Source organism: Molossus molossus, unplaced genomic scaffold, assembly GCF_014108415.1.
Source record: "Molossus molossus isolate mMolMol1 unplaced genomic scaffold, mMolMol1.p scaffold_m16_p_14, whole genome shotgun sequence".
In the NCBI taxonomy this organism is placed as follows: Eukaryota; Metazoa; Chordata; class Mammalia; order Chiroptera; family Molossidae; genus Molossus; species Molossus molossus.
In genome coordinates this window covers 21106950-21126861 of record NW_023425349.1, presented here as the reverse complement: position 1 = coordinate 21126861, position 19912 = coordinate 21106950, and the positions used below count along the sequence as shown (strand labels likewise).

General features: G+C 40.7%; 1 protein-coding gene across 5 annotated transcripts in view; it reads right to left on the bottom strand.

Moving 5' to 3' along the window:
• The window catches only part of ECPAS (Ecm29 proteasome adaptor and scaffold), a 97651-nt gene that overhangs the window by 14649 nt on the left and 63090 nt on the right, over positions 1-19912 (bottom strand). For all 5 annotated transcript variants that reach the window (XM_036260521.1, XM_036260519.1, XM_036260520.1 and 2 more), the window contains 12 exons: positions 15280-15425; positions 14774-14828; positions 13985-14099; positions 13283-13351; positions 12020-12137; positions 11297-11464; positions 8445-8524; positions 7718-7823; positions 6364-6411; positions 5547-5668; positions 3658-3808; positions 1590-1655 (listed from right to left, as the gene is read on the bottom strand). In XM_036260521.1, the coding sequence (XP_036116414.1) occupies positions 1590-1655; positions 3658-3808; positions 5547-5668; positions 6364-6411; positions 7718-7823; positions 8445-8524; positions 11297-11464; positions 12020-12137; positions 13283-13351; positions 13985-14099; positions 14774-14828; positions 15280-15425 (1244 nt within the window). The remainder of the gene's footprint in view (positions 1-1589; positions 1656-3657; positions 3809-5546; positions 5669-6363; positions 6412-7717; positions 7824-8444; positions 8525-11296; positions 11465-12019; positions 12138-13282; positions 13352-13984; positions 14100-14773; positions 14829-15279; positions 15426-19912) is intronic.

The following is a 19912-nucleotide window of genomic DNA, read 5'->3' as shown; positions in this document are numbered from 1 at the left end:
AAAAATGGATTTCTCTGGACCTACTTCCTCTACCAATCCATGTTTAGTGTAAAAGACCTGACCCTGCCCTGGCCGGTTTGGCTCAGCGGTTAGAACGTCAGCCTGCAGTCCAGGGAGACCCAGGTTCAGTTCCCACTAGGAGCACATATCTCGGTTGCAGTTTGTCCCCAGTCCTGGTTGGGTCGTGCGGGTGGCAGCCACTCAATGTGTACCTTTCACATCAATGTTTCTCTCTCTCTCTCTCTTCCTCTCTCTCCCTCCCACTCTATCTGAACAAAAAATGGAAAAATGTCCTCAGGTGAGAATTAAAAAAAAGGCCTGACCTTCAGTGGCCTGCTCTACCAAACCATCTTATTAAAGTTTTTTCCTTAGCAGATTTGCTATACTATATTTTTGAAAAAGCAAGGAAATATATTATTAATGAGCATATCTACAAGGTGTTTGCTAACTATTCCTATTTCTTTAAGCTTTCTTCTTCCTCCAATAATCCAACTAAGACACAACATCCTTTAACCAAACTTTGGTAATAGTCTGCGAGTAAGCAGTAAAAAATAACTACTTCTTTTATTCAGTCTGTGATCTGCTTAGCAGAACTATTTCCAGTAGCTCACAAGCTCTGGGTTAACCACTGCAGGGTACACTAAGCACAGCCAACCTTAGTGACTTCAGCGACTCCTAATCCAAGAGTGCAGGAGCTTAGCACCTCGGTGCCATTCCACTCCTTTCTGCACATCCCTTCCAATGACTGAAAACACACATCAGTAAAGCTCAGTTTTCGTCCCCTACCTTTAAGCACCTGCTTCACTGAATACTTCTGGCCTATGCCTTCCTAGGTTCTCCCAAAGAGAAGGCTCAGGCAGAGACAAAAATCTGAATTTGCTAAATAGTCTAAAAAATACTTAAATCTATACAGAAATCTTTTAATATATTGTTCTCCTATAACACAACTCTGGACTAATGGATTCTAGTATTTGGAAAATTATTTATTCCACTTGGTAATACAGAAGAAGAAAGAACAATACTAAGAAAAACACAAGTCACAGTAGCTGCTTGAATCATCCCTTAAATTTCTATTTCATTTATGCCCAGCCGGTGTGGCTCAGTGGACTGAGCATCCATCATCCCCTGGACTGAGAGGTACCAGTTCGATTCCTGGTCAGGGCACATGCCTGGATTGTGGGCTTGATCCCCAGGAGGGGGCGTGCAGGAGACAGCAGATTCATGTTTCTCCCTCACATAGATGTTTCTATCTCTCCCTTCCTCTCTAAAAAAATCAATAAAAACACATTTAAAGTAACATGAAGATGGAACAATTACACTCTAAGGCAGCGGTTCTCAACCTGTGGGTCGCGACCCCTTTGGGACCCCTTTCACAGGGCTGGTCTAAGACCATTGGAAAACACATATTTCAAATGGTGATTCATAACAGTAGCAAAATTACAGTTATGAAGTAGCAACGAAAACAATTATATGGGTGGGCGTCTCCACAACATGAGGAACTGTTTCAAGGGTCACAGCATTAGGAAGGTTGAGAACCACTGCTCTAACGTAAGCAAACACACACATTTTTCATTACATCAGGCACTGACCATGTTGATTGTTTCCATCATGGGAGAGGATTTGGCAGCACTGAGTCGAGCACTGTCCATCGCAGCCTGTAAACACAAATTTAAGCCAATCAGCACATTCAATTAACTGAGAAGAACCTCTACACCCTCCCATAAAAGGGCTTTATGCCAAATTAAAGAATCTTTTTTAAAATAATGTATATAACAAAGTCAAATATTTCTTTTGACCTGCACTCAACCATTTACCTGTAGAGGCAGTATCGCACTACAGGTGAGAAATTAAGACAATACTTGGAAATGAACTGCCATCAGAAATTAACATAGTATGGCTCTGAGCAAGTCATCCAGCCTTCTTGAGCCTCAGGTTCTCCATCCAATAAATAAAGGAACAGACTAAGTAAATTACTATCTAAAGTTTTTAAAAAATGTGTCTAAGTAACAAAAAAATTCATACGTTTAGTGCTTGAACTTTGTAAAAGGCCTTCACATTTACAATGGTACTTCAGTCTAATAGCTATCCTATAAAAGAAGTTCACACTATCCAGACATAATAAGTAAGAAAAATAAGGCATATAGAAGTGACTTGCCCAGGGCTGCAAAGCCTGGACTGGAATTTATGTTTCCTAATTCTCAACACCTACAAGGTTGGTGGGGAACCTAGGAAGAGGCAAGATTACTGCTAAATAAATGGAGAGGAAATAGCAATTATTAGAGGCAGAGGGAAAACATAGTACATTATCAGAATAGTGTTGGCAAGTTAAAAATCAAATAGTCAACTGAGAAAAAACATTTGCAATCTACATGACAGGAGTTTGATAGTCCTAATAAACAAAGACAGATGTAAAGACATAAATAAGTACAAAAATGGCATGGAATAGTAACACACAATTCAGTCACAGAAGAAATAAAAATGGCTACAATGAACACACAATAGTTCAGTGAAGGCGGGAGGAGGGTGTCAATGAGGGAAAAAGGGAAGGACACCTGTAATTAAAAAATTAATCAAAATTTTAAAATAAATAAAAATAGCTAATACAGTATGAAAAGACAATGGAGAACACTAGTAACAGGAAAGCGTAAATTAGAACAGTGATTCTTGCTTATCATACTGATATTATTCAATGTTTGCTTTAAGATATGGAGAAAGTAGAACACTCATAATATTTGATGCCACAAAAATCTCTCCTACAAAAATTCAAAATCACCTCATTGTGGAATACTGGGCATGTATTAAAAGGAATGAAAAAGATACATGTATACAGACGTGATATGTTGTTAATGACAAAAGGTTAAGTTGCAGAACATTTAGTCTGATTCTATTTTAAGATTCGTATGTTTGTTCGGGTTTATAGCCGATGACTACAAAAGAATTTGAAAAGAACACAGGAAACTGTTGAGAGTGAGTACTCCTCAGGAAAAGATACTGTGCTGGTAGGAGAGGGGCCTCCTAGCAAATTACCTTCTACTCTTTGTGTTGTTTTAATTTTTCATAATAAATGTTTCATCTGTAATTTTTTAAAACTCAGTACAGCCCTGACAGACCAATGAGTTGCAGGTTCAATTCCAGTCGAGGGCATGTACCTCCGTTGCAGTTCATCCCCGGCCCTGGTCAGGGCCCTGCGGGGAGCAACCAGTCGATGTGTCTCTCTCACGTCGATGTTTCTCTCTCTCTCCCTCCCTCTATCTGAAGATAAATAGGAAGAAAAAAAAAACCTCAATATATCTAAAAAGCAGAATAATTTAAGACTATGCCAAAGTCTAGATACAAATCATCTTTACTTGTAGGGTTGGAGTGGTCCATAAAGGGACTCTTAAAAAATGAACAAACATGTACAAAACAACTGTGTTAAATAACTGTTAATGCATTTTTTGGATGGACATGTCATATTCATCGAATTCACAGAACAACGGGTCAGCCTTCTCCCTACTCTCTCCCTGTGGCTCTAGTAACGGGCTGAGAAAAGTACCGTCCAAGGCACGCAGTTCATCCAGGGACAATGGAAGGGCTGTTCAGATGGACCTGAGGACCTTAACAGGGCTCTTCCTTCGTCATACTTACCAAAATGCCTGTGCTGTTTTGTCAACTCACCTTTTCTTGGTCTGTAGCCCGGAGACTCAAATAATTGAGAACCTGGGGTTCCAATACGCTTAAGGACTCGAGCAGGGCCGGGATGAGTTTTGGTGCATGTGGTTTCAACATGGCTCCTGCACTTTTGCTGATCTTCACAAGGGTATTAATGCTACAGACGCACAGAAAACAGTCCTTTCAACAACAGTAAGAAGCTCTACAAACCTAATCATGAGGATGTTTTGCAGTTTATTACATTCAGGAATATACTCAGTTGGTTTTAGAGCCTGGTCTTAGCACTATTTTTTTTTTTTTACTTTGTATTATAGAAATTTTCACACATGTTACAAAAGTAGAGAAATTCATAAGTGAAATTCTATGTATTCTGCACCAGTTCAACAATTAGCAACCTTTGGCCCGTTTTACTTCATTTACGCCTTTACCAGAATACACAGACATACTCTCTCCCCTGCCACTGTATTCTTTTGAAGCATATCCTCTACCTAAACTTCAGTATGTATCACTAAGAGGCAAGGACACTTCATCATATTCAAAATAGCAATAAACACCCCAAAAATACTAATTTTTTTTCCATATCACCTAATATCCAAACTTCCCTGTTTCACCATTGTGATTAAGTGTTTGCTGACATGGAACACAGGGTCCACCCACCTGTGGCAATTTACTACATTTCTTGAATCTTTTCTAACAGCACCCTCCCTCCCTCCTCTTTTTCTTATAATTTCTCCTGATTGTTTCTGATGGCGTCACTTAACATGTCCCTGTCTCTTGTATAGATCTGCAGGCTCAATCAAGTTCAGGTTCAAGTTTTTTAAAAACAAGACTCATGTTTCACAGGTGGCGCTGTACACGCCCTCCCGCGGCACAGCAGGATGCACAGGACACCTGTGCCTCTTCCTGCACTGCTAAGAGTGATGGGGGGATTCAAGTCTGCACAGCCTGAACCGTCCATTATGAAGTCCCCCAGTAGCCCTTTACCGGTGGATTTAGGAGCCACTAGTGATCATTATCTAGATTATTTTACTGAGGATAGCAAAATGATGGCATCCTAATTTTATCATTCCTTTGTGTTTGTTAGGTGAATCCTTCTAAAAAGAACTTTGCCTCGTCTACTATGAAATACTGCTGGTACTATCAATTTGATCTAATTTTAAGAGTGAAATAAAAATGTAGATAATGTTCTATCTACTAGATAGTATTCTAGTTTAAAAAACAAAATAAAAAGTACAAACTAGAATCCTTCTGTTGATTTTAACCTAAAATGGCCATCTATATTTAAATGTGAGTATATTCTTCTAATATTTAATAACTGCAGGTGGTCAAGTTTATTTTAAACCAAATAAGCTCTGCAATATTACTAAATGGTACAACCAACAAGCAAGCCCCAGGGCCTGTGGCATAAGAGGAGGATGTGCTTGCTGGGCACAGTGGCCAATGAAATTTTAAAAACCACTCTACTGAAGGTGGAGACCAAATGGCAAAATGCTGGTCGAAGGCAAGGTTGCCATGAGAATGTTTTTTTCGGAAATGTTGTAGGCCTTTTAATAAGTGTGCTTTCCATCGGCCCATGGACTGAGAGGTACCGGTTCGATTCCCAGTCAGGGCACATGCCCGGGTTGTGGGCTCGATCCCCAGTAGGGGGTGTGCAGGTGGCAGCCAAGCGATGTTTCTCTCTCACATTGATGTTTCTATCTCTCTCTCCCTTCCTCTCTCTAAAAAAATCAATAAAAAAAGTATTTTAAAATAAACAAATGCTCTTTCTTGGCTTACCTTGGGTTCTCCTCAATTCATTTCCCACACTTTCAAATCTACATTCAAAGAAACCCAATTCTACTAAATGCCTAGGAACTGAGTAAATCCAGTATATTCATTTCATCAGCAATTCACACCTGAGGGCTCGAACTTCTGTCACAGGACTCATCATTCCTTTGTCCAGAAGGCAAGGCAGAAGGGCAGCGATGGTTCTCTGGCCAGCTGCTCCTTTGGCAGGGTCACACATTTTCACACAAACCTCACACACAAAGAGTATGAAAATTAGTGAAACTGACCTCTCACCCAACACTTCCTACTTCCCACATCCATAGAAAAGGAGTGAATCCACTTTCTATGACACTACAGAAAGAAACAGAAGAATGAGATCTGGGATTGAGTCCTATGTCTGCAATAACTAAATGGAAAATTTGGTAATACACTTTATTTTCTAAGCTTTGGTCTTCTAACTTATGAAATAGAAACCACTAAAGAAGAAATGAGAAAATTTAGAGGAAAGTATTTAACAGCAATGACCTAGAATGCATTAATCCCTGATGTATCACAAAATCAAGTTCAAGTGGGAAACTAATCTCAAAAAGCTTGCCAACCTCATAAATATGAAAGATTAACACATAAACACAGCAGTAATAAAGAGAAAAAATAGATGTTGCTTAATCTAAATGAGTAATATGCTCTTCAGGGTCAAATAAAAGTCAAACCTTATATAAAGACTCAAAAGAAGTTCACCATTTAAAAAGACCGAAAATGTACTTTGTGAAAAATACTAATAGGTATTCTAGTGTAATAGCGCCCAGATTCTCATTCATTTTAAGAACAGTGAATATGATGTCAATTACATTATAACTAAATGTCATTTTATATGATTAAAAAATAAGTAATTTTCATGGTCATTTAGAACCCTGCCCCACCCTGATGTAAAATAAGAGTTTTCACCTTGCTCAGAGTTTTCAGAGATAGTTCTGCTGCTTTTCGAACAGATTCCTAAAAATGAGAAAAGTTACGCATCATTAAAAGTTCCTTCCACAATGCATAATAATTGCCTCCAAGTCCACGGAGATTAGAGAAAGGTCCTATTTCAATACCAGGTTAAAAAAAAGTGCTTCATTAGGCTCTCTACCCAACAAGGAACATATTTCTATGCCATATATATATATATATATATATATATATATATATATATATATATTTAATTAGATATGACCTATTTTGACCTTAGAAAAGTATGGCTATTAAGTGTAACAGTTTAGAAATTAAATGGATTATAAAATAAATGTATGGGGGGGAAGGGGAGACATCTGTAATACTTTCAACAATAAAGACAGTAAATGTATATCTTCTTTTTTATCCTCACCCGAGGACATTTTTGCATTTATATTCAGATAGAGTGGAGAGGGAGAGACGGAGGAAGAGAGAGAGAGAGAGAAACATCGACATGAGAGAGACACATCGAGTGACTGCCACTCACATGACCCCAACCAGGGCCAGGGACAAACTGCAATGGAGGTACGTGCCCCTAGCAGGAACCGAACCCGGCACTCTCCAGTCTACAGGCCGATGCTCTAATCGCTGAGCCAAACTGGCCAGGGCAATAAATGTAAATCTTTATGAGGATTCTGAGAGACTTTTTAAAAAATCTCTAATGAGCACTGGCTGGTTTGGCTTAGCGGTTAGAGTGTCAGCCTGTGGTTCAGAGAGACCCAGGTTCGGTTCCCTCCCGCTAAGGTCACATACCTCCATTGCAGTTTGTCCCCGGCCCCAGTTGGGTTGTGCGGGTAGCAACCACTCGATGTGTCCCTTTCACGTCAATGTTTCTCTTTCTCCCTTCCTCTCCCTCCCTCCCACTCTATCTGAACAAAAAATTAAAAAATATTCTCGGGTGAGGGTAAAAATATAAATAAAATAAAAAATCTCTAATGAATAAACAAAAAGAAAGGCAAAATTGAAATGCATAATTTTAATGGTAAAATATCTAAAATTTAGATTATCCAGGGGAAATGCAGAGGAATTGGTCATGTTATTTGGGAATGGTTGATCCAATTTATGAAACTTATCAGAATTATTCTGGATTATTTCTAGACTGTTATTTGTCCCTAGTCAATAACATCATGAGATCTCCATTGAAAGAAAGTCAGACAGTAACCACCTGTAATACAGATACATTGAGACTAAAATTTTGGGGAGAACTTGAGTCTTTAAAAACTGTCTGAATACTGAAATTTAAAATATATAACCACACATATTTTAACAATTTCATTTAAGCTATTCTATAAATAAATGTAGATTTTACCTTTATATCATCTTGTACTCTAAAAAGAGTTTCCCAAATCTCTGGAAGTTTATCAATGATGTCATCTAGGGGTCTTCCTCTCAATAAATCATTCAGAGCTAAACAGCTGAAAATAAACAATACGGTTTCAAATATATGACCAAGAAAGATCAATATTTTACTCTGAAACATTCACACCAAACAAGAATATGGATTATGCCTATATTCTAGTCCTAACCCCATCCCACCCCAAGACGACAATGACTAGTCTCTCCTTGGTGACTCAAATATACCACAGACGTATAGCATTTACAGTGATCACATATCTGTTCCCACCACTATAATATAACCCCTCTGCGATGACACATCATTTCTTACTTCCCAGTGAGTCCCCCGGGCTTAGAACTCTGTCAAGCCCATGGCAGGCACTGAATAAATATAAGTTATATTTGTGTACATAAACCCTCCCTTAGAAGAGTCATGAGAGTGTATAAATATATCCTGATGTCTACCAATTTAACAAGTGATCTACTACTTCTTTAATTTCATACTTATAAAAACTAAGACATCTTAAGAAAACCACCACTAGAATTTAAAAAGTTAAACAACAGTAACTGCCTAACCCAACCAGAAATATCATTTTTAGTAGCTTTAATTTACTCCTTTGGCACAAAGCATAAAATCTGGAAACTTGAAGAAAAGAAATTCAGTTGCATTTAACTAGTCTTGTTATTTCCATAAATGGTACCTGGATTCTCGAACTCGCCACATACTGCTGGTAAGGTTCTTTACCAAATCTTGAAGAATTTCCTTCAAATACTTATCCACCTAAGGAAAGCAAAAGGATAAAATTAAAAATGTGAAACCTATCAATAATCAAATTATTCATCTCTAAACTGTCTGACCATGTTTCTGTAGGTAACAGACTGAGTATGTCTGTAGGCCTCTCAGCCCACAATTCTCTTCCCCTTCAGTTACTAAAAGCTATCAGACTGATCCTTCTAAAATGCAAACTTGATCCTCTTATTTCCTCAGTGCACGAGAACAGAGTCCAATCACCTGGATGTGAATACGATGCCCTCTGTGACCCACCTAGCTCTGAAGACCTCGAAGGTTCTGTATCTCCTCCATTTCTTGGCACATGCTACTCTACCTTCCATCTCCTACTTGCTTAAATAACTCGCACTTGTCCTCCAGGACTCAAACCAGACATCACCTTCACAGAAAAGACTGGCCTACTCTCCGCAGTGCTCCCACAGTACCGTCTACGCACACACCAGTCCTCACAGCAACTACTGCTCCATCACACTGAGACTTCAAGGGCAGGGACAGTGTCTCACTTGTCTTTGCATCTCTGGTACTGTGCACGGTGTCTAATGCAGCGGTTCTCAACCTGTGGTTCGTTCGACCCCTTTCACAGGGGGTCGCCTAAGACCTTTGGAAAACACATTTTTCCAATGGTCTGAGGAATCGAGACAGCTCCTCTATCCGTCTCCAGGTGGTCCGCCCACAGGCAGATCCGCCCACACACAACAGGAGGAACTGTATTAAAGGGTTGTGGCATTAGGAAGGTTAAGAACCACTGGTCTAACGCATAAAGAAATATTATAAATGTTCAGAATCAAAGATGAATTTAACCTCCTAAACCTGTTTTATTCTGATATATACTTATCAATTTGGTAATAACAAACTGAAGGCAGACTCAGTTTCTATGTTGATCCAGAGAACCGCAAAATGTACAGCTTTTCCACCTCTACTCCTGTAGGAGCGGTTTTGTTATCCTCCCTTATATGTAAGAAAACCAAGCCAGCCCTGGCCAGTTTGGCTCAGCGGTTAGAGCATTGGCCTGTGGTCCAGAGAGACCCGGGTTCGGTTCCTGCTAAGGGCGCGTACCTTGGTTGCATTTTGTCCCTGGCCCTGGTTGGTCGTGCTGGTGGCAGCCACTCGATGTGTCCCTTTCACATCGATGTTTCTCTCTCTCTCTCCCCCTCCCACTCTGTCTGAACAAAATATGGAAAAATGTCCTTGGGTGAGGATAAAAAAAAAGAAAACCAAGACAGAGAAGTAAATAACTCACCCATTTAATAAAATGATGTCTTTTCTACATCCACTTCTCTAAACATTCTCCACAGGGATCTCATCCACACTTGTGGCTTCACCTTTCACTCACACAAAAATGATACTCAGGAGCTTAGACCTCATGCCTTGAACTCAGATCTATTAAGCCAACTGGCCTATTACATCTTGACTGACCCAGTGGTACCAAACAATCTCCTAGAGCAAACAAAACTCAACACCCCTTCGAGCTGAACCTCAAGTACCTACCACCATAAACAGGAACACACTCAACCTATTATCAGACTGAAGAGAGAGGAAGGGCCACAGCATGTGCAGGGACTGTAACAAGGATCAAGTAATTTATTTCAAGTGAACTATGAAGCCTCTAAAGGATTTTAACCCCAAGTGCACAATCCAGTTTGCATTTTTAATCCCTTTTACTGCTGATAATGAAATGAAGGTAGGCAAAGAGAAAAGAAAGATGACAACCTGTTCATCAGGAAAAATAAAGAAAAGAAGAGAATGAATTCAAGGAACACTTTGGAAGCAGAATCAACAGAATATGCCACTGGATTCACTTGAGGATGGGGGTAAGACAGACCAAATTAAGATGATACCAAATTTCCTGGCTTGGGTAAATGGAGGAACTATTCTCTCAGCTGAGAATAGAAAGAGAAGGTTGTTTTTGTTTGTTTGTTTTAAATATGTTTTTATTAATTTTTAGAGAGAGAGAAAGACATCGATGTGAGAGAAAAACATTGCCTGACCTGCACCCTGACCTGGGATCAAACCCAAAACCTGGGTATGTGCCCTGACCAGGAATCAAACCAGCAATCTTTTGGTGCATAGGACAACACCCAACCAACTGAGTCACACTGGTCAGGGTGGTAGGTTGTTTTTTCAAGTCTTCTTCTAGACATGCTATGTCTAAGGTATCTTGAAATAACATCCCAGTTAAGATGTAAAGCAGCAGTTAGATATGCAAGTTGGGAACACAAGTCTTGTCTGAGCCAAAAATAGAAGAATGGGAACCATCACAATAAATGCCCTTGAACTGATGAACTCATCTAGAGCAATAAAATTCAGAGTAAAAGATACCCAGAGGCAAGCCCGGAGTGGAGAAGTTCTAAGCGTGGAATAAAATCTGAGAAGCAGACAGATGATAGGAAATCAAGAGAGAAAAACCACAAAAGGTTAACTGATGGTTCCTTGTCTATCTCCTCAACTAAGTCAACTCCTGGAAGGCGGGAACCATGACCCATTCTCCGTGGCATCAATAGAACCTATCAACAGAAAGTATTGCACTTGCGTGAACATACTGCCATTTCCTTACCCAGCCACCCAATGGACATTTAGATTGTTTCCATTTTTGAGATTTCAATAAATGTTGCCATGAGCATTTTTGATACTTTGAAAGAAGCAAGCACGAAATAAAATAATTTTTATTTGTTTAAACTAGTAAGTATACAAACTAAGAAAGGAAGATGGATACTGGGTTTAAATCCTGTAAGTAATCTTAGACAAGGGTTTACAGATACTTGCCGTTGATTTGTCAGTGACCAATGCATTCCAAATACTTGTCATGGCCTGTCTGATGCCAAGGTTGGGATCAAATTGGTAACGATAGAGACGAGGAACTAGCTGAGGCAGAAAAGGAGCCAGCTGTTCTCCAGCTCTGGTGGCAATTACATTAAAACCAAAAGCAGCACCCTAGAAAAATAAGATGAAGCAGGTCAGATACATCTGTTGTAGTAAATTTTTTTTTTAATTTTTCTTTTCTTGATCCTCACCCGAGGATATTTTTCCATTTATCTTCAGATAGAGTGGGAGGGAGAGAGAGAAACATCCATGTGAGAGAGACACATCGACTGGTTGCCTCCTGCACGACCTCAAAAGGGCCAGGAACTGAACCGCAACCAAGGTACATGCCCTTGACTGAAATCAAACCCTCAAGTCTTCGGTCCACAGGTGGATGCTCTAACTGCTGAGCCAAACCGGCCAGGGCATGTTATAGTAAAATATTAACATATTCAATATATGATGATCATTAAATTCTCCCTCCCAAGCTTGTCCCTGAATTGAGCCTGATTTATTGGATGCCCCAGCTTTACCGATCAATAACAGCAGCCATGTGGTGGTCTGGCCTCTCTAAACACAGACTTTTACAAAACACAACTGTGTATCAATCACCACTGCCCACCAATGTAACAGATTTGGTTTTGGAGGAAAGTAAAAAATAAAAACTGTCCAGTGATAGTAACTTACCTTCCTAGAGTTCCACATTGCATGATGGTTGGCTAAATTCATAAATTTATATACCAGATCTGGCTGACTAAGATCACTGGCCAAAGAACAAAGCTCCTTGTAAGTAGAGAGGCCCTGGCTTGGAAACAAACAAATAAAAAGTATGTAATAATGTATTTCTCTATCTCTTGTCTTATAAAAAAATTTTTTTAATGTTTTCTTTGATTATTTTAGAGAAAGAAAGAGATACAAACATCCATGAGAGAGAAACATCTATCAGCTGCCTCCTGCACACCCCTCAGTGGGGATCAAGCATGCAACCCGGGCACGTGCCCTGACCGGGAATCTAACTGGGACTCTCAGTCCATGGGACGATGCTCAATCCACTGAGCCACACTGACTGGGCTTGTCTTATAAAAATGTTATCACCAATATTACTAGGACATCTTAAAATTATGTTTTCACTAAATTTCCAATATTCCTGTACCTCATCGCCACAAAAGGCAGAGAACCAGACTGAAAAGAAGAGAGAGGCCCCTGATTCAACAATCAGCAATACCTAAACACACCTGCAACGCCCCTGGCGGCAGAGCCCGCACACCTCGGGGGCAGCGCAGTAATCCTTCATGGTTGTGCGCGAATCTCTCTCACGGACATGACTGACTTGAAGGTAACTCTGTCTTCTCTAAGACTTTCCTAGCTAGACTCCGAGACACCAAGCCGCGTCCTCCCCAGTCCTGCCCCCACCCCACAACTAGGTGCAGTGGATGCCCAGCTGTGCTGCCCGATTCCCCTCCTCCTCCTCCAGGAGGCACCGGCTGGGAGCTGACAGAACTCCCTTCAGTCCGAGGTCAGGTCCTCCCACACAGCAGCCTACCACCAATGGCTAAGCCCAATGAAGGACATAAAGACCTGCCCCTCAAAGCAGGAAAACTCTGAAGGGCCCTCAGGGCCGGCTCCAGAGCTCCTCACAAGGTCAGCATCTGCTTCAGTGCTGACAGCAGGTCAGCTCCTCCTTGGGCCACTGGCCCTATTCTGCCCCCTCACCCTCCCGCCCCACCCCGGTGATGACCCGGGACACTCTTCAGTAAACCTCCAGCATACAGATCTCCACCTCAGAGCTGGTTTCCCAGGAAACCCAATGCACAACACTAGGCCTTTTCCACAGAAGTGTTCTTCTTCCAGTAATACAACATTTTCTAGGAGGGTGGAATCAGTTTCGTGAGTGTTCTATTTACCAGACTAAACATGTCTACGTGACTGGTCAATGGATTGGACACTTACCCATCGGGTGTTTTGCCAAGACCTCCCCCTTGAAATACCACTGTCTCTCCAGAAACTTCATGTTTAATTCTAAACCAAAACAACATTAAAAATTTAAATTAGACTAACATTTTTTATACCAGCATTCAACTAAATGATACATTTCATTTGCAAACTGATAAAATCAAATTCCCCGTCAAGTAGCTATCAAGTACAAGATGTAAAAGTCAACTATTCCTTTCCATCAGCCTGAGAATTTTATAAAATAAAGTCTAGACTAAACAAATTAATAGACCCCAGTATAGAAAACATCCCATATGAAGTTACACTGAGTTAAATGCGGTCTCACATTAAAAACTACACTTCCTACAAGGAAGGCAACATGAAACAGTAACCAATTAAATTACAATAATGATATCCTCTCATATTCCCCATGTCTTCACTTTCATTTAGCCAACAGTAATGACAGTATTTTTGTAATTCAATGCTTTAATTGTGCTGAGATCATTCAATTTTCAAAATCTGACCTACTGGGATGCTTGTAGACAGTACGTACTGGACAATTAAACTGCTGTCCACAGCATAACAATCGTCTTTCAATTTAGAAAAGACTTAATAAACAGGATATAAAAAGTTGGGATTTTCCCTCTCCCACTGCACAGTCTCAGTATGTGCAAAACGTGCCCGAGGTGTTCAAATCCGACATTTTCAAGTTCACCATACCTTTTGCCAGTCATAAGTGTTTCTACAAGCGTAGAAACCAACTCCTGTTGATCTTGTTCGTTGCCCAGTTCATACACCAACCCAAGGCCTTTAGAAGCAACATCTTGGCTAAGTTCTACACAAGAATCAGACAAATTAACATTATTTTAAGAAAAATGTGTCTATTGGCCACACCAAGTTAAAAATTTTAAAAACTTGTAACATTAACCCAAAATGATATCAAAGATATCAAAAGAGAATCAACCTGCCTGTCTTATTAAACATATACTAAACCTTCTCAGTGGACGTGGTCCCAGAAAGTCCCTGTGAATGAGGACTACATTCACAGAAGCACCACGCGACACTGCCGGGCTCCACGGGCAGCGCGGACTGACAGAGGACCCGTGGACCCAAGTCGCACACATCAGAGGCAGAGCGCCGCAGAATTTCAATACGGCCATACCCAAATTTTTTAAATGGAAAGTCAACACATGAGCACGTGGTTAAAACAACTCATAAAGCAAAGCGACTCTTTAAAGCCTACCACGCATACATTCGCTGTCTCCTGGCCCAGATCACCCAGAGGAAAGGCATCAGAAGTAGGAGAAAGCTGAGTTAGCAGAAGGACTAAAGTTAAAGAAGTCCTCAGCTCCATTCTCAAATGCAAAACTAAAGAACATGATTCAATTAGAAAATAAATAAGAACCAAGTTTCTTGTACCCTACTTTCATGTTCATTAATCTGTTTTTTTCAAAATTTGAAATATAAATTAAATGAAGTTTGGAAATCAAATATTTACCAATAACCTACCATCGTTTTCTGACAAAACGGACACAAATGCGCTCTGAATTTCTTTAAGATGAGACTGAAAGAAGAAAAAAGGCACTGAGAAAATGGAAACTCCTCCTCTTTGGGAGAATGAGAATCTTGCTCGCAGGATTCACACCACCTATAAAATCTCAGGACCCAAGGCAGTCACCAACCCTGTAGTGCTCTCGTCTAGGGCGGCCAGACTCCGAAGGCTGGACCGCCTACAAGCAGTCTAATGCACACGGTTTGAGCCTCCGCATCATCACCATTCTGGTTGTATGCCTTCAAGTTCAGAATCATCTCCCAGCTAGTATGTATCAGGCTGCCATCCTTCATTCCTTCCTTCTTTCATGTACAGCTTATTTCAAAGTATCTGTCATTGGTTAATGGCCCCAACCTCAGATTGCCCTCACCTTCATACACTTTCCTTCCTACTGCCCTTCAATTATTAATATTCCATAAGTGGTTTCTCCAACAGAGCCGATCACGTATACAGCATGGCTTACCTTCACTTCTTTATGGGTACTCAGCTTCCTCACAAGGGAAAGGAGCCAGATGCAAGCTGCCTGTCGCACATGTGGATTGGGACTGATGATTTGTTTATTTAAAATCACATCCAACACCCAAGGGACCACATCGTTCATTTTGGCTCCTAGGGAAAAGCAAACAATTTTGAAAAATTAAAATAACTGAATAGAGTTTCCTGAAAAAATTAAATATTAATCAACATTTATTCAACATAACAATCCTATAACATCAAAATCTAAATGACTAAGGTGTTCAAATAAATTGCAAAGGAACTGATAATCATTCATGTCAGAACCTAGTATATGCTAAATAACCTTTCAGAGGTACTCAGGTAACTTTAGTTCCCTAGAATGAAAAATTATCCCATGGTGGGAGAAGTTACACTTGTGTAGGAGCAGAGGGTATATGGGAAATCTCTGTACCTTCCTACCAATTTTGCTATGAACCAAAAACCTCTCTTTAAAAAGTAAGTATTTAGAAAAAAATTATGCGCACTCTCTCTAGTCTCAGCACTTTTTCTTTCTCTACTGTATCTTTCCCATCCCCCACCTAAAAACCAACATGCAAACCAACCTCTTTTGACTTCATGCTCCTCTCCAGCTACTAAGCCATCTTTCTCCTTTCCTGTTTCTTCAGAGTTCCCCAACCTCAACATTACTGCCATTGTGGGCTGGGTAGTTTGTTGTGGGGAACGTCCTGTGCACTGTAAGATTTACCAGCATTGGGGCCTCCACCCCCTGGAGACCGGTTGCACTGACCCTCTCCAGTGGCCAGACTTTACCAAATGTCTCCTGTGACGCAAAAGTTCCCTCTTCTAATCGAGAAGCACTGATTTTCAAAATAGTTATCTATACTCATAGTCTACATTTTTCTCTCATATTTTCCTGAACCCACTCAAAAATCAGGCTTTTACCTTCTCCACTCCACAGCTATTACTCATAAAAGTCAGCCGTCCTATGGTAAACGCCAATGATTACTTCTTGCTTCTCATCTTAATTGATCTATTAGCTGTATATATGACCCAGCTGACCCCCATCCCACCCCGATACAACTCTTCACAGATTTTTCTTCACTGCTCTGCCAGGACCCCTATTTCAGAGTGCACCTCTTCAAGTGTCCTTCCCTTGTTCATTCCAAACTACCAACACTTGGAACTCTGGGAAACCCCAGGTCTTATTTTTTGAGCTTCTCTTTTCTACGCGCTCCCTTGGGGGTTACATCTAGGTTCGCGGCTTTAAATACTATCTTTACATGATCCTCCCAAACACTCTCCAACCTGGAACTCCTCAACATCCCGCACTCATACTTCCAACCGACTTCTGGATTTTTCCATGAGGATCTCAGCCCCAGCTCGCCTGTGGGTGAGTTCGGACACCCCAACACAGACGGGAGGCGTGTGGAAGAAGAAAAGGCAGTGAGGCAGTTCTCCCTGCTCTCTCCCCCACCACCACTCTACGAAAGTTTATCTCCTACGTCAGTAATGATCCCCTCTTCCAGCTGCTCACATCAGACACTGAAGTCATCCCTCACTCCTCTGACACCCCACATCCAATCCAGTAGGAAATCCTACTGGCACTACGTGCAGATTTCTGTAAGCATCCATTTCTCACTAACATTCCCTCTCACCTGGAATTCTGCAAACACCTCCCATCTGTTCTCCTTGCTCTGTCCTTGCCCATCTCGGTCTACTTTCAACACAGCTCTACAATGACCCTTTTAAAGGATAAATTAATCGTGAGTCTCCTCAGCTCACAAGCCTGCAATGGCTTCCTATCAAAGGCCCCCAGTGACCTGGCTTTGCGCTGCCCCTCCGACCTCGTTTCTTACTCCCGGTCTCTCAGACACACCGTTTCCAGCCCCACTGACCTCAAACACACTCGTCTTCAGAGCCTTTGCAATTGCTACTGCTTCTGTGCTGAATGCTCTTCCCAAAAAATCTCCACAGCTCGCTCCCTCACCCTCTTCAGGGCTTCACCTAAAGACTCCTTCCTGAGAAGAGGTGTCCAGTGCACTTTAAAGGACCATCCGTATTTTATCTACTTTTTCTGCTTTACTTTCCTTCATAGCACTTACCACTATTTAACATGCTACATGTTTTCCCTTAACTTATTCTGCTTCTTGCCAAACCCCCCATTAGAATGTAAGCTCCATGGGAGCAGAATTTGACTGTTTTAAATCATTCCTGCACTGCCAACCCTCATACTAAGCTCTCAATAACTATTTACTGAACTAATTTGCTACTTAACGCCTGTGGCTATGAAAAAAATTCACATGTAGACAGACTACTTTGTTTCCAGAGGAAATATTCAGCTTCAAAGGGGTCTTAGAAAATCACTATTTAAAAGAAAACAAAATTTATCACTATCTAAAATGGAAAAGGTGAGACAAAACACATTTTGAATATTTGCAAAATGAAAATAAAAATAACTACTTCCTTGAAAACTAACTACTTACTGGCTCATCCTCCTAATTAACTACACCTTCACATCCAAACCTGAGCTGAGCCCTCCTGCAAACACTGCCCAACCTTCCTTCCTGAGCTCCTCTTCTTTCAGTTTTCATCCACTGAGCTTCTCCCTAGCCTCAGTCTAGGACCTTTTCCCTTGTCTGTCTTTTTAGGAAACCGGGAGAAACAGTGTTACCACTCTTCAAGATAGGGAATAAAGAGAATAGTTTTGGAATAAAGAAGGCAAACCATTACAGACAGTAAGAGGAGGAAGAAAAGATAATTTCAGGTTGAGACATACAGAAACACTGATGCCTGTGGGACCTCCGTGAAAATAATGAATTGTTGGTGATACAGCTCTGGAGTACAAGACAACGGTTCTAAGACAGAGAGAAACATTTGGGGTCATTGCCCTGGCCGGTTTAGCTCAGTGGCTAAAGCATCGGCCTGTGGACCAGAGAGTCTCGGATTTGATTCCAGTCAAGGGCACATACCTCGGTTGTGGTCGGGGTCATGCAGGAGGCAGCTAATCGATGTGTCTCTCTCATATCAATGTTTTCTCTCTTTCTTTCTCTCTCTCTCTCTCTCTTCCTCCCATTCTATCTGAAAATAAATGACGATTAAAAAAAAAAAAAGTAGGGTCATCGACATGTATTGAAGTTATGGGTATGGGTGAACTGGGATACCCCAGCACCAACAGAAGGTGTGGAGGGAAAAAGCCAGTGAAGGAGAAGGAGAAGAGTAAGAAGAAAACCCAGGAAAACAGCCTGGCAAAAACTAAGAAAAAAATGTTCCAAGAAAGAGTGGGATATGCTAAAGGCCTGGGGAGAAATGTAACCCAATAACTAAACTAAAAAAAAAAAAAAAAAAATAGAGGCCAGGTAAAATAAGATTTCAGAAAGAATGAAATGGGTAAGAGAGGACCCTAAGAGAAAAAAGAGCGAAAACTGAACTCACAAAGTCAGAAAGAGTATTAGGTGTTATTAGCTCCTCACCAGCCACATTAATCTAGTTCTGAGTCAGACAAGGACCCTTGTTTTACTTTCCCACACCACAATCATAGCCACCTCCAGTTCTCCCAGCTGGGCAATGACAATGACCAAATTAATGAGCCCTTATTAGATTCTCACAATGTGCCAGATACTGTGTTACATGCTTGAGACACTAAGATGACTAAGAACGAGGACCTAACTGGCTTCTCAAATTCTCTTCCTTCTATTCAAAGCAAGATTAGTGCAATTAAGTAGCATTCTGTTGAGAATGACAAACAGAACATGAATGATCACCATTCAGGTCACATCATCCACTTCTCTACAGTATTTTTTTTTTCCTTCCCCTAAACATTTAAAGACAGAAAAACCTCAACACTGATGGACAGTTTGAGACTCTTTTGGATGAGCAAAAAGCCCAGGGGCATCCAATCTTCCAAGACTAGTTGAGGGAAGGCAGAGGAAGTTCAGAAGTCTGAAGCCCGGCCTAGGTACATTACTATAAACCTTCATTTGCTCAAGTCACTATGTAGAAATCCATGGACTCAGAGACATGTCTCTTCCAGCAAATCCACTCCCCAGTGTGAGCTCTGGCTTCTGTCAAGCCTCTGGCATCCCCTCTTACATGCAAACTGAGAATTTCTACTTCCAATTTGGTCACCACCTACTTATAAACAATGTCACTTCCCTTCCTGGAGTATCTTCTTCCTTCTATACAAATTCCTCCTGCCCTTACTTTATATGCTTTCAAAGAGAAGCCTCAGAGAAATGACTCTACTCGGCTTCCATCAAGCCACAGTTGCCCTAATTAGAGAGTGAGGAAGTGTGCTTTCTACTCCCTGTAAACCTCTTTATGGCATCTACTGCAATAACAGGTGAACAAGGAAGTAGGTAAATCACAGCAGTGTTAAACGTTAACTAAAACACTAAGTAAAATAAAATTAATATATTCATGATGGAACACAATTCATAATGGAATCATTACCACAAGAACACTCTTTAAATTTCTCAGCTGCGAAGAAAACATATAAACTTGGTGATTTTCCTTTTATTTTAAAGACAGAAAACAAATTCTGGTTTAAATACTAAAGTATATCTTCAATTCCAAATTCAAATCAAACCACAAGGCCCATGAAAACCCGTAGTATCTGTAACATGTAATCAAAAATGACATGC